The sequence below is a fragment of the Podarcis liolepis genome, assembly GCF_965112155.1.
Source record: "Podarcis liolepis genome assembly, chromosome: 2".
NCBI classification, from domain to species: Eukaryota; Metazoa; Chordata; class Lepidosauria; order Squamata; family Lacertidae; genus Podarcis; species Podarcis liolepis.
The window spans coordinates 105,672,221-105,687,429 of NC_139555.1; the positions used below are offsets into that span (position 1 = coordinate 105,672,221).

The 15,209-nt window shown below is 48.8% G+C and overlaps 1 protein-coding gene across 7 annotated transcripts in view; it reads right to left on the minus strand.

The window, feature by feature from the left end:
- BRPF1 (bromodomain and PHD finger containing 1) overlaps nucleotides 1-15,209 on the minus strand; it is a 41,723-nt gene that overhangs the window by 25,907 nt on the left and 607 nt on the right. For 2 of the 7 annotated variants that reach the window (XM_083491140.1, XM_083491139.1), the window contains exon 2: nucleotides 7,245-7,335. The exons of 1 other annotated variant lie outside the window; for it this stretch is intronic. In XM_083491140.1, coding sequence (XP_083347266.1) covers nucleotides 7,245-7,284 — 40 coding nt within the window. In that variant the 5' untranslated portion in view covers nucleotides 7,285-7,335. Of the gene's footprint in view, nucleotides 1-1,264; nucleotides 1,459-7,244; nucleotides 7,336-15,209 lie in introns of those variants that run through there. 4 more of the 7 variants (XM_083491138.1, XM_083491137.1, XM_083491136.1 and 1 more) reach the window with 4 other exon arrangements.

Genomic DNA, 15,209 nt, shown 5'->3' on the forward strand with positions numbered 1-15,209 from the left:
CCACATTGCCTTTCTCACCTGCGGCATCCTCTGCTTGGAGCAAGGAAGAAGAATTAGCACAGAAAGGATAGGAAAGCAGATAGAGAGGCTTGACCCTGCTTTACACACTGCAAACCTTACATTACCTCTCTCATCCCACGCTGTGCCAGCAGCTATAAGGAGAACGATAACTAAGGGAGAAGAACGAGGGAGGGCAGGTGGCCGTGAAGCTGCTCCCATCACACACCATCTTCCCTATCTCCAAGGCACCCTCTGCCACAGAGAGATCACAGGAGAATGAGTGGGTAGCAGAGAAGGCAGAGAAAGACGCCAACCCAGTATGCCAGCACCTTTGTCCAAGTAACCCTGCGGTGTACCAGGAGGGCAACGGGTGGCGGCCATCAGGCTACCCACCTTTCACTCCCTGGACCTTATTTACCTTTGTGGCATCTTCCAGCATAGGTGGGCAGGGCAAAAGAGCAGGCACGGAAACACCAATCTCTCCCACGTCTGGTGCCCGTGGTTCATGGAAACCCCACGCCACCTCCCCCAGCAGCAGGGCAACAGCTGTCATGGGAGGGGGCAACCTGGGCAAAGCAGCTGTCAAGTCTCTCTCTCTCCCTCTTCATAGTGGTGGTGAGAGAGCAGGGAGGGGGGCACAGAGAAGTCCACACGCCACATCCCCTGCTGTTGGGCACATTGTCCCAGTGGGCACTAAAGAGAGGGACAGCTGCTGCCCTCCCTAGATATTGCTGCTCCTATTATTATTATTATTATTATTATTATTATTATTATTATTATTCTGATGTGCTGGATTTGTAGACCGCCCTTCGCCCGTAGATCTCAGGGCGGCTCACAGCAAACCAATCACCCCCCGGGGGGGGCGCCCCACGGATACCTGCTGCAATGGGAGGGAGAGGGGCTGTCAAGCGCGCGCGCTCTCTCTCTCTCATTCCCACGCGCGTGCACTTCCTGCACGCATCGGAGGTGGGGGGAAAAGTGTGGGTCGGATGTGGGGCAGGAGAAGAAGGCGGCTTGTGGGTTGGCGGGGCAGGAGCGGTGCGGGGGGGGGGATATCGGAGGAAATGCCAGCCGGCCCGGCAATGCTTTGCCCGCCGCCTTCTCCCCCCTTTGCAAGGCGCACACAGACCCACGCAGAAGCAGCAGCAGCCCCCGTTTCCTCGCTGTTTCCGCGGGAGAAACTCGCCCGCCCGCCCGCCCGCCGGGCGGCTTCCCCTCGCCGCTCCCCGCTCCCCTCCTCTTCCCCGCCCGCAGGCTCTCTCACCGCGCTCGGCCTCAGGCCCCCCGCCCGCGGCGGCGGCTGGGCGGCTGCTGGGCGGCTCTCGTGGCGGCAGGGCCCATGGGCCCAGCCCGGCCCGGCCCGGACAATGGAGAAGGAGGAGGAGGCTCCGGCGGCGGCGGCGGCAGCAGCAGCAGCTCCTGCGCGGGGAGGCCCCGCTGGGTAAAGCCGCTCCTTGGCAACCGCACTTTCGCCACCCAGCTCGCCCGCCGTGTTTGTGTATGTGGGGGGCACCTGCCGATCCCCCCCGCCTCGCCACACACGCACCCCGGTGTTTTTTCCTCCCCCACCGTCTTCTTTCAATTTGCAAGGTCAGACTTCCCGGCCGACGGCCATGGGCGAATCTGCTGGCGCCAATGTCAAGGCTGTGCTGTCGTCGAGAGTGAAGAGGGGGGAGCGTGGAGGGGGTCTCCCGCTCAGGACTCCTGGGTCCTTCTCCGGGCCAGCTCCGGGAGGAGGGGGAGCCCCGTTTCCGGGCCACCGGGGTTTGGACTGGGACTTTCTTACACCCCCCACCCCACCCCAACTCCCAGGGCATCCAGGCAGGAGTAGGGGGCTGGGGAGTGGAGCCCCCACTCTCTTGACAGCTTTCCCCAGGGAAAGAGAGGAGAGGTTGCTGCTGAGGCTCCAAAGGCGAATTATAAAACGAGAGGCGCAAAGCTTGGCCTGGAAGACCTTCTAGGTGGTTGGACATTCATTCAGGGATGTGTAACAATAGCAAATGTCGCTTTCCACGACAATAATAATATTGCTCTTGCTGACCATCATTGCTTTTCAGCAGGGATAGGGAAACAGGGGTTGCTGGGCTGCAACTTCCATCACTGGCCATGCTGGTTAGAACTGAAATCCAGCAACATTCTAGGGGACCGCAGTTGCCCCAGCCTGCCATCATGGGAAGACCACAAGTTCCCGAGCGCTGCTTTGCAAGAAAGGTGACTGTTAGGCTGGTATTCATGCAGTTGCTGGCAGAGGCAACATATGAACCTAGGCTCAGTTCTCATAGAGTGTGCAGATGTAGGCCCTATCGCTAGCTTAAAATGCAGCCAGGTGGTTCTTTTTCTTAGTCCGGATCATAAGAACATAAGAAAGGCTTCCTGGATCAGGCCTGTGGTCCATATGTAGATCAGCATCCTGTTCTCACTGTGGCCACCCAGACATGGGTGTAGCCAAGGAGGAGCAGCCCCCAATTAATAAAATACATAGCAAACTGAGATTCTCCCCCCCTCTCATAAGAAAAGCCTGCTCCTTCAACAAAAGGCCTGGCTCGCCTATGCACCCAGATGCCTGTGAAAACCCACAATCAGGACCTGAGCACAAAAGCATTTGCCCCTCCTGCAGTTTCCAACAACTGGTACTGTTGTAAACAAAATCTGCCCTTTTCCCCTTATGGGGTATCCAAGAGCCTATATAGAGTCCGTATCACAGTACCCAGAAACGCTTCCATGGCCACTGAGAGCCTGCTCTCCATGAACTTGTCCATTGCTCTTTTAAAGCCATCCAAATAGGTGGCCATCACTGCATTCTGTGGGTCCATAGTTTCACTGTGCATTGTGTGATAAGTACTTTCTTTTGTCTGGCCTGAATCTTCCAACATGGATCTATCCACAGTTTACGAGAGAAGGGAGGAAACTGGGGTTTTTTTTTGGGGGGGTGCATCAAAATGCAACATTTCTCAAAATGACTGTTGCTGTATGCACACTTCTTCCCAAACCAGCAGTGGGAGTGCAGTGAACGCAGTGCAGAGAAAATGGTACACAGCGTTCTTCCCAAGTGAGTTTTATAGCAGGGATGGGGAAACTTTAACCACCTGAGAGTCACAATCCCTGATAGATGTTGTCAGGGCTGCCGCCCAGTCCCAGCTCACATAGGACCAAGTCAGCCAGCGTTCAGTTTCAAAGAGTCTTTATTGGATTACAGGTTCCATTTCCAAACTGCAACGTGCAGCCCTACTTCTTCTAGGTCAGAACGACGAAGACCCGTCTGAGTCTCCGCCTCTAGCGCACCAGCTTAATACCCTAGCCTTGCTCCACCTCCTGCGCCTTTCCTTCCGTCTCTGGGTCCTTCTGCCCCCCTGGGTCTCTCCCTTCCTACTCTCTTCAGACGCGGACCCCCCTGACCCTTCCGCCTCCTTGCGGCGGGCTTTGGGACCCGGCTCACTCTCTGGGCTGCTGACTGCGCCAGCTTCCGCTACATTTGAACTTGGCGCGCGCGCCCAACTCTCCACTTTCCTCTTGATCGTTTCATCGCTCCCCGAGGTGGGCGTGACTACTCCTGACTCATGCCCTCCCTCTTTCTGAAAGTCTCCAGAACCCGATATCTGGTCCCCTTTCTCCCCGCTGCTCCCGGCTGGGCACGTGGGTCCCGATCTCCAACTGCTGCTTTCTGATCCCTCTCTGGACCCTTCTTCCTGGGGTGTCCCCCTGCTCTCCCCCCTTGCTCTGGCTGCTGGCGCTCCCTTCTGGGAATCCTCGGACTCGCTAGACAGGCTCGGTGATCTCGGGTCGTCATCCCCGCTCATCCTTCCTTCGTATTCCTCCCCCTCGCGCTCTGTCTCCTCCCTTCTCTGCGTCTCTGCTCCTGAACCCCTGACAGATGTTATAAGAATTTTAAGGTCTTATATATATATATATAATAGATGTTCATAAATGTACCAAGCAAACACATACAAATATGTAAACCACATGTCTGAAACCCATAGAAAAGTCCTGAAACCATTTTCTGTCTCCCAAAATGGCCTCAAATATTTCTCTGCAAGGTCAAAGGAAATTGTCTCTTTGCTCACAAATCCTGCCTTAAGGGCACATTTAAGGTGTGAATAGGGTGAGCCTGTGACCTGTGACCCAGATTCAGGAATTAAGTAGTTTTAATAACAAAAGAGTGGCCAAAACCCAGATACTGTAATGCAATCAGGTAAATGGCAGACAGGAGATAAAAAACACACTCAGATTTCTGTTGTAGACCGCCCCCTGTGATGTATGTATTATGTATTGGGGGAGGTGGTCCTGGGATACACCCCTTCTGTGATGTATTTATTATGTTTCTGGGGGTGGTCTGGAGTTTGAGGGTGGGCAATTTAAAAAGTCTATATAAGGGCACATCCTGAAGCTGAGGCTCTAATATTTTGGCCACCTCATGAGAAAAGAAGACTCCCTGGAAAAGACCCTGATGTTGGGAAAGTTGGAGGGCACAAGGAGAAGGGGACGACAGAGGACGAGATGGTTGGACAGTGTTCTCGAAGCTACCAGCATGAGTTTGACCAAACTGCGGGAGGCAGTGGAAGACAGGAGTGCCTGGCGTGCTTTGGTCCATGGGGTCACGAAGAGTCGGACACAAATAAACAACAACAACAATATAAGGGTGAGCACACCTTTGTTCTGGGTCCCTCCTTCCCTCTGTGTGTGTGGGAGCACCCTGTTGCAATAGCTTTAAAAAAGATCAGGCTTACTAGCTGCTATGCTTCTCAATATTCTCTGGTTGGTTTCTGTTATTATTCTACCGATAGAGAACCTACAAAAGGACTCTATATGGGCTCTTGGGTACCCCATAAGGGAAGCCCCCATATAGATACCTCATAAGGGAAAAGGAGCAGTTTTTTCTCGTAACATAGGCAACCTTCTGGGTGGGGAAGCACATGCCAGTGGCAGGTTCAAAGGTGAAAAGTGGGTGGGGAAATGTAATTGACTGTTGCCTCTCTACCGTGGGCTACATTCCAGCCATGCAAAAGCTTCAAGTTTATACACCCATCTCCATCCAGCAGAAGATCAGTGCACTGTCTGGGTAGGGAGGAAAGCCAGTGAGGAATGTGATGTGGGGAGACCTTTGAGGGCTAGAGAGAGAGGCCTTGAGAGCCACATTCTTGCTGTATTATACTGTATTGTTTTAATTAGTGTTTTTATAGTTGTTTTGATTTTGTGTGGAGTGCCCTACCTGGGTGGATGGAGCAGCCAAGTAATTTCGTTGTCCCCGAGAGGGGGCAATGACAATAAAGATATTATTATTATTATTATTATTATTATTATTATTATTATTATTATTATTCAGCCTCCAGGCCTGAGGTCCCTCACTCTTGGAGTGCAGGATTGTAGTTTTAAGTTCCATGTGCACATTTGCTGCTGCTTTTATTGCTATTGCTAAATAAAATGTGTGCAGTCGGGGAGTTAAGAGGAGGCAGGGAAGGTAAAACATCAGATTTCTCAACATAATTTTATACGAATCCCTCATTTATTTCAACATAACATACTTTTTTCAGCCTTTTGGTGATTAATGTTCTTTCATTCCAATATTGTATGAAATTATACCAACATTCCAAAAAGTGTCTTTGAGTTCTACGTCCTCCCTTAAATTTATTATAATATGCTTTTTTTATATAACCCCCCCCCCAGTAACCTATTTCATATACTTCTTTTCAGTTCCTCTAACAAAGGAGTTTGCCCCCCCCCCCCAGTTGTTAACAGTTTACAAGCAGCAGTTAGCATCTACCGGTAATTTCTGGAACTTTAGATAGACAGCCCCTTCAACTAATCAAAAGGTTTGTAAAATCAGACTTCCACTATTCCCAATTTGAAAGTGGAAGTGCTGAAAAGATAGCAGAGACTAGGCCTGCCTAAGAATCAGGAGAAGGGGATTCCAAAGGCTGGTGTGCAGCAACACTAAAGGCCTCATTCCCACATTTTGCAGGCTGGGCCTTCTGACAAGGCACTTGCCTGCAGAGTGTAGTGAACCATTGGGTAAATAATAATAATAATAATACATTTTATTTATATCCCACCCTCCCCAGCCAAGACCGGGCTCAGGGCGGCTAACACCAGGTATATAAACAATTGATTAAAATACAACTTAAAAACAAGATTAAAATACATTAAAATGCAGCCTCATTTCAGTAGACACTCAAATCAAAAACTTTTTGGGGATGAAAACGTCAAATCTTCACCAAGGCCAACTATCCAGACTGGTCCTACGTGGGCCAGAAAAAAGCCAGGGAAGTCCCCAAATAGGAGTTCCATCACAGAAAGAGAAAGGAAAAAGTAAAGAGGGCAAGGGGATCAAGTTGATTCCAAGCCAAAGGCCAGGCGGAACAACTCTGTCTTACAGGCCCTACGGAAAGAAATCAGATCCTGCAGGGCCCTGGTCTCATGAGACAGAGCGTTCCACCAGGCCGGAGCCAGTGTTGAGAAGGCCATGGCTCTGGTGGAGGCTAATCTGACTTCCTTAGGGCCCGGGACCTCTAGAGTGTTGCTATTTATGGACCTCCGGGGGGCATACCGGGAGAGGCGGTGGACCTTTCACTATTCAATCCCTGTGAGTGTAAACAGGAAATGGCAATTAAGAGCTTTTAAGGGGCAAATTGAAAGGCATTAAACTATCCCAGGCCCATAAAAACAGGAACACGTATTCCTTAAAAAATAAAAAACAGATTCTGATTTTAAAACCTAAGGAACCGCCGAAAGTGAAATGGCCGAGAGGTGGCGCTGTGGCATCAGCTAACCCTGGGTGCATTTGCTGCTAGGGCCTCAAGGGGGGGGGGGAGTGCCTCCCCTGGATGGAAAAGGTAGCAGATGTACCTCTGTTGCCAGCTGCCAGCTTTTCATTATAATCTTGTCTTTCTCTAGAGAGAGACCGCAAGCCAAAGAAGCTGCACATCTGAGATTTAAAACAGCAACTTCAAACGAAACAACCCTTTGACACAAGTGATGTAATGAGGGTGGAAGATTATTCCTCTGAGATGCAGGATGCAATAAACAAAAAAATAAAAATAAAAATTGGTAGCCAGGAACCACGGGATCTTTCTCTGCCTCAAGCTGTTGAGTGAACAAAATCCAGGGGATAAAGAAAATGTGGAATCTGGAAGGAGCTTAGCATCAAAGTCCACTGAGCTCAGTGCTCGCTCTCATCACCACTGAGGCTGATGAAACCAGCCAACCCTCTAGCGTTAGTCCCTCATATCTTGAAATCAGAGGCAGCTTACCTCTGATACTCAATTTCTGGCGCTGTATATTGGTGTCCATTCACTTGCCAGATTACACGAGGATAGGTCCCTGCCCTGAGGAGCTTGCAGTCTAAAAACCGACACAGGAGAAAAATTATTATTCTCAGAGGTAGTAGTCATCGATACTAAAGGGACCCCTGACCATTAGGTCCAGTCGTGGCCGACTCTGGGGTTGCGGTGCTCATCTCGCTTTATTGGCTGAGGGAGCCGGCGTGCAGCTTCCGGGTCATGTGGCCAGCATGACTAAGCCGCTTCTGGCGAACCGGAGCAGCGCACGGAAACGCTGTTTACCTTCCCGCCGGAGCGATACCTGTTTATCTACTTGCACTTTGACATGCTTTCAAACTGCTAGGTTGGCAGGAGCAGGGACCGAGCAGCGGGAGCTCACCCCGTCGCGGGGATTCGAACCGCTGACTTTCTGATCGGCAAGTCCTAGGCTCTGTGGTTTAACCCACAGCACCACCCCTTTATAGAATCATGGAGTTGGATGAGGCCTTGTCATTCAGCCTTGCTGCTTCAGTGCGGGACATGAACGTACCTACTCCTTTCTAAAGCCACTTCTGTTAGTGCGTATTCTAAATATTCTGGGCTCATTTAGTCCAAACTACCCATATCGGGTAAGAACTGAAGTTTATGTAAAATATGCAGGGATTTATGATATGCAAAATGAACCATGGAAAGAGAAGAAGGGAAGTCACTGATATTTTAAGGATGTTTAAAGGAGTATTCTAAATTATAAAATGGAAAATTTAATTAAAATGATAAAGAACTGTCTCTAGCCAAAACATGGCTAAACCAAGCAGAACACACCCTGCAAAGTCCCACCAACACACCACAAAGAAACTAACCAATAAAAAAATCACTAGGAAGAAACCCAGTTTTGTTCCTTTATCTCTTTTGTACACTTTTATACCAATCCATATAATTCATATAAATTCATGGGCTGTCTGCTGTCCAATAAATAATTTCTGTTTGCTTAGGCTGCTTCCAGAATGCGGCAGCTAGACTGGTGACTGGGAGTGGCCGCCAAGACCATATAACAAGATCTTCATTGGCTCCCAGTACATTTCCGAGCACAATTCAAAGTGTTGGTGCTGACTTTTAAAGCTCTAAACAGCCTCGGTCCGGTATACCTGAAGCAGCATCTCCACCCCCATCATCCAGCACTGAGGTCCAGCACCGAGGGCCTTCTTCTGGCGGTTCCCTCGCTGTGAGAAGTGAGGTTACAGGGAACCAGGCAGAGGGCCTTCTCGGTAGTGGCACCTGCCCAGCAGATGTCAAGGCAATAAACAACTATTTTACTTTTAAAAGACAACTGAAGGCAGCCCTGTTGAGGGAAGTTTTTAATGTCTGATGCTGTATTGTTTTTAATAGGAGGAGGAGTTTGGATTTGATATCCTGCTTTATCACTACCCGAAGGAGTCTCAAAGCGGCTAACAATCTCCTTTCCCTTCCTCCCCCACAACAAACACTCTGTGAGGTGAGTGAGGCTGAGAGACTTCAAAGAAGTGTGACTAGCCCAAGGTCACCCAGCAGCTGCATGTGGAGGAGCGGGGAAGCGAACCCGGTTCCCCAGATTATGAGTCCACCGCTCTTAACCACTACACCACATTGGCTCCTTAAAATTAAAATTTAATATTTTAATATTTGGTTGGAAGTCACCCAGAGTGGCTGGGGAAACCCAGCAGGATGGGCGGGGGTATATATAAATTATTATTATTATTAGTATTAGTATTATTATTATTATTATTATATTACTGATATTTACACAAGGCATCTTTGACCTTGGGGATAAGTTTATACAGTGGTGCCCCGCAAGACGAAATTAATTCGTTCCGCAATTTTTGTCGTCTAGCGAATTTTTCGTCTTGCGAAGCACGAAATCCCATAGGAATGCATTGAAAATCAATTAATGCGTTCCTATGGTCAAAAAAAGTCCAAACAAAGCCAAATTTGGTACAACAACAGTTTATTAACTGCTCTTTAAAGTCACACATACTGTAAAGAGCAGTTCAAAAATTTAAGGGAAAATAAATAAACTTTATAAACATGACAGAAATACATTTAAAAATCAATAAAGTACAGTATACAGACATTTTCTAAGACTCGGGGGGACCACTTGAAGAAGGCTCCTCTTCCACTCTTTGCTTCTTGGTCAAGAACCTGTCCATAGTCTGCTGCTTTATCCGCCTTTTCAGCAGCTCCCTGAAATACAACATGACCCTCGTATCATAAAAGTTCCCAGCGTCATGTGCCACGTGCTTCTCATGGTGGTGTAGATCTGCAAAAGTCTGCACCTCCTTCCACCTCTGGCAAATGTCCCTCAGTCTTTCGGAGGACAGCCGTTCCTCAGTTGCTTCCTCCTCTTCCAGTGAGGCCTGCTCCTGCGCAGCCTCTGCCTGCAGTTCGACCAGCTCCTGGGTGGTCAGCTTGTCGTCGTGCCCCTCTACCAGCTCGCAGACGTCCTCCTCCGTGACCTCCAGGCCCATGGTCCTCCCCAAGGCAACAATGTCCTGCACCACTGTTGACTCTGGTGCATCAGAGTCACTTGGTGCCACACAGTCCGGCCACAGGCTGCGCCAAGCGCAATTCAAATTTCTCTGGCTGATCCCTTTCCAGGCCGTGTTGACCATCTTCAAGCAGGTGGCGATGTCGAAGTGGTCCTTCCAGAATTCCCGCAGGGTGATGGTGGTGCAGTCAGTCACCTCGAAGCATCGCCTGAAAAGCTCCTTGGTGTAGAGTTTTTTGAAATTGGCGATGACCTGCTGATCCATCGGCTGGAGCAGTGGCGTGGTGTTAGGCGGCAGGAACATGATGTTGATGAAGCTGAACTCCTCCAACAAGTCCACCTCAAGGCCTTTAGGATGGGCAGGAGCATTGTCCATCAGAAGCAAAGCCTTCAGCGGCAGGTCGTTGTCCAGCAGGTACTGCTTGACAGCAGGGCCAAAAGCAAGATTGACCCAGTCCACAAACAGCACACGTGTGACCCAAGCCTTGCTGTTGGATCGCCACATGACACTCAGCCGCTCCTTGTCGATCTTGTGTCTCTTGAAGGCCCGTGGGTTCTCCGAGTGGTACACCAGCAGGGGCTTGATCTTCAGGTCGCCGCTTGCGTTGGCACAGAAGAGCAGGGTCAGACGGTCCTTCATGGGCTTGTGGCCAGGCAGCCTGGACTCCTCCTGAGTGATGAAAGTCCTTTTGGGCATCCTCTTCCAAAACAGCCCGGTCTCGTCGCAGTTGAAGACCTGCTGCGGAACGTAGCCCTCCGTCTTCACAAGCTCCAGGAACTCCGCTGCAAAGTCTTCAGCTGCAGGAACATCAGAACTGGCAGCCTCTCCATGCCTGACCACGCTGTGGATGCCAGATCTTGTCTTGAACCGGTCAAACCAACCTCTGCTAGCCTTGAAGACTTCTGGCTCGGCTGAGGTTCCTGGCTGTTCCCGGATGAGGTCAGCATGCAAGGCCTTGGCCTTCTCACAAATGACGGCCTCAGACACTGTGTCCCCTGCACGCTGCTTCTCTTCTATCCAGATGAGCAGCAACTTCTCGACCTCCTCCAGGACAGCTGGGCGGTTCCTCACGATCCTGGTGACTCCCTTGGCTGCATCAGTCGCCATGATCTTCTCCCTCATCTTCAGGATGGTCCCGATGGTCGATGGGTTCCTGCCGTACTCCCTGGCGATGTCCGTCACACGCATTCCGCCATCGTGCTTCCGAATGATGTCCTTCTTCATTTCCAGCGTCACCTTCTCCTTCTTCCTCTCGCCGGCCACCGCAGCAGCAGTCTTCTTGGGTCCCATGGCAGCACAGGTCCTACCTTCGTAAACTAAGAAACAGGAAAAAAAATCAGTGATGTGCTTCAAACCCAAAAAATACAAAAGCACCCAGCCACCCACCACACAGAAATTAAAACCCAGAACCAAGGCCTTGAATCCCAAGCACCCCAACCCCAAATCCAAAATCCCAAAACCCCCAAAAAAGTTTTAAAAGTTGAGCTTACCAAATGGATGAAAGAGAAGTTCTGGAAAAGCTTCAACAATCAACCACCGAAGTCCTCAGGAACCTCAAATGGCTGCAAAAAAAGTTTAGGAAAAGCTTCAAAAATCACCAATGTCTTCAAAAACCTCAACTGCTCCCACAGACACGCACCAACCCACCCACAACACAGAAATTGCAAACCCCTCCTCAACTGCTCCCCTACTGCTGCAAACCCCTCCTCAACTGCTCCCCCAGCCCCTCCCCTACTGCTGCAAACCCCTCCCCAACTGCTTCCCCACCCAGACAAAAAAAATTTCAAAAAATAACAACATGGCCAGCACTCAGAAATTCAAATTCAGAAAAAATTTTTTGAAAAAAAACAGCCATGCCTAGTGGTCACAGAAAATCATAAAAACTCCAAAAAACCCCCAAATGGTCCCAGATTTCTGCAGAAACCTCCCCCACTGTTCCCCTAGCCAGCCAGCACTCAGAAATTCAAATTCAGAAAAAATTTTTTGAAAAAAAACAGCCATGCCTAGTGGTCACAGAAAATCATAAAAACTCCAAAAAAACCCCAAATGGTCCCAGATTTCTGCAGAAACCTCCCCCACTGTTCCCCTAGCCAGCCAGCACTCAGAAATTCAAATTCAGAAAATTTTTTTTGAAAAAAAACAGCCATGCCTAGTGGTCACAGAAAATCATAAAAACTCCAAAAAAACCCCAAATGGTCCCAGATTTCTGCAGAAACCTCCCCCACTGTTCCCCTAGCCAGCCAGCACTCAGAAATTCAAATTCAGAAAAAAAAAATTTGAAAAAAAACAGCCATGCCTAGTGGTCACAGAAAATCATAAAAACTCCAAAAAACCCCCAAATGGTCCCAGATTTCTGCAGAAACCTCCCCCACTGTTCCCCTAGCCAGCCAGCACTCAGAAATTCAAATTCAGAAAAATTTTTTTGAAAAAAAACAGCCATGCCTAGTGGTCACAGAAAATCATAAAAATTCCCAAAAAAACCCCACATGGTCCCAGATTTCTGCAGAAACCTCCCCCACTGTTCCCCCAGCCAGCCAGCACTCAGAAATTCAAACTCAGAAAAATTTTCAAAAATAAACAACCTGGCCCAATGGTCACAGAAAATCATAAAAATTCCCCAAAAAAACCCACAAGCCCCCAGATTTCTGCAGAAACCTCCCCCACTGTTCCCCTAGCCAGCCAGCACTCAGAAATTCAAACTCAGAAAAATTTTCAAAAATAAACAACCTGGCACAATGGTCACAGAAAATCATAAAAATTCCCAAAAAAGGCCCACAAGCCCCCAGATTATCGCAAACCCCTTCCCAACACCAAGTCCTTGAATCCCAAACACCCCAACCCAAAATCCAAAACCCCCCAAAAAAGTTTTAAAAGTTTAACTTACCAAATGGATGAAAGAGAAGTTCTGGAAAAGTTCTGGAAAAGTTTTGGAAAATCTTCAAAAGTGAGCAAAGTCTGATAAAAGGCTACCAAACCACGTGCTAACAGTTGCTCCTCGAAGCCAAGTCGCAACTGCAGCTGCTCAAGCTAAGCACCCTTGGTTTTAACGGTTTTTACACAAAGGAAACAATGTCGCGAGACGTTTTCGTTTTGCGAAGCAAGCCCATAGGGGAATTCGTCTTGCGAGGCAAATCGCGGACAAAAAAACCTTTCGTCTAGCGAGTTTTTTGTCTTGCGAGGCATTCGTCTTGCGGGGCACTACTGTATTTTGTTTACATTTCGGCAGCGTGCAACTGAACTACGGGACCTGCTCTCACAGGAGGCAGTGACTAAGAGAGGGACGCGGGTGGCGCTGTGGGTTAAACCACAGAGCCTAGGACTTGCCAATCAGAAGTGGGCAGTTCGAATCCCTGCAACGGGGTGAGCTCCTGCTGCTCTGTCCCTGCTCCTGCCAACCTAGCAGTTCAAAAGCACGACAAAGTGCAAGTAGATAAACAAGTACCGCTCCGGCGGGAAGGTAAATGGCGTTTCCGTGCGCTGCTCTGGTTCACCAGAAGTGGCTTAGTCATGCTGGCCACATGACCCGGAAGCTGTACGCCGGCTCCCTCGGCCAATAAAGCAAGATGAGCGCCGCAACCCCAGAGTCGGCCACGACTGGACCTAATGGTCAGGGGTCCCTTTACCTTTAAGAGAGGAATGGACAAATTCGGGGGCGGGGGGCAGGAAGCTATCAATGGCTATGTTATGTACTGAGTTGAATAGGATCCAAACTGCAGCAGTCTGATTGGTCCTAGAACAATAGGATCCAAAATGCAGCAGTCTGATTGGTCCTAGAACAATAGGATTCAGAATGCAGCAGTCTGATTGGTCCTAGAACAATGCAGCAGTATGATTGGTCAGCAGGAGCCACCCAATCCAGCTGCAGGTGGAAGTGAATCCACAACCTGATTGGCCTACAGGAGAATTCCGGAATTAGCCAATCATGTGGGGCCCATTGAGTAAATAATGTATATAAAGCAGATACTTGAGGGGACTTCCATTCCCTCCTCACCACTATGAGCTGAATAAAGAGCATGAAATCCACTCTCGACTCCGAGTATATTTCAGGCTACTAGCCATGTTGACTATGCTCTGCTTCATTGGTCTTGGGCTGCAATGCTTCTGAATGCCAAAGGAGGAGAGAGGGCTCTTGTTCTTGGATCCTGCAGGTTTCCTACAGGGACCTGGGTGACGACAGTGACAACAGGATGCTGTGCTAAGATGCGCCATTGGCCTGATCCAGTAGGCTCTTATTTTGTTTGCAGCAGAGTCTTGTTGTTGTTTCCTGACAGTGTGTTAATTGGGGATCTGATAATGGGGGGTGATTTCATGTTTTGTATATGTGTGGGGCGGAAAGTGGGCTCCAGGTTCAGTGACTGGCATTCCCCTGTCTGAAATCTTGGAGACCTGGAGCCAAACATCGTAGGTAATTACTGGACCAATGGTGACCTGACTCAGAATAAATCAGCTTCCTATGTTCTTAAGAGGAAAAAAAAAGTAATGAAATCTTGTATCGTCACTCAAGTGCTGCAAAAAAATAATAACCTTCCTATTTCCATGTCAGCAAAAGGAGGAAAAACAACCTGATTTTCATTTGAGCTGCCTAGTCTTGGAGCCTGCTGTTACATCAGGGGCCTCTTAGTGAGTCAATTACTCCCATTAATCACAGAACCTTAAGGAAAGAATCTATAATTATTACATGATGTTTTTTAATAAAGCCATGGTGGAAGCTGTGAGCTGAGGCAAGCTGTTTATTTACCATTTCGTGCATATCTTGACCCAAAGGCTGAGGACTTGAGATTGGTCATTGAAAATACTCTTCGGAGGGGAGTATTTTGCTTGAGGAAGGGATGGCTCTCTCCCCCTAGAGTTTGTCTTCACTGGTCAATTCGTTCTTTTGACAAATGCTTATGACACCATTATGTAGGAACATAAGAACAGCCCTGCTGGATCAGACCAAAAGGCCCATCTACTCCAGTTTCCTGTTTCTTCAGAGCTCAGCCAGATGGCTTCAGGGAGCTAGCAAGCAGGAAGCCCACAGTTGTTTTGTCACTCTTGATGTTGCTGCAAGGCTGTTTTTGCTTCTGGGATCTGTTCTTAACAGATCATGGTTAAGGAACAACGTCCTCCATGGAATGGGGCCGTCCTGAGAATCTGAAATGTGAGTTGTCCTGCTGTGTCACAGGAAGCATAAAACCATATTTGCCTGGTGTGGCATAGTCCAGGTTCACATATAAACCCATAGCTGAGATCAAGTAAGCCAACAACAAGCTTCTGGGATAGCTCAGTTGGTGGAGTTTGAGACTGAATTCCAGGGTTGTGAGTTCAAGCCCATGTTGGGTAAAAGATTTTTCCATTGCAGGGGGTTGGATTAGATGATCTTAGTGGTCCCTCCAATTCTACATTTCTTTGATTCTTATTTTCCTTAACAAACTATAATTAATAAACCATAGTT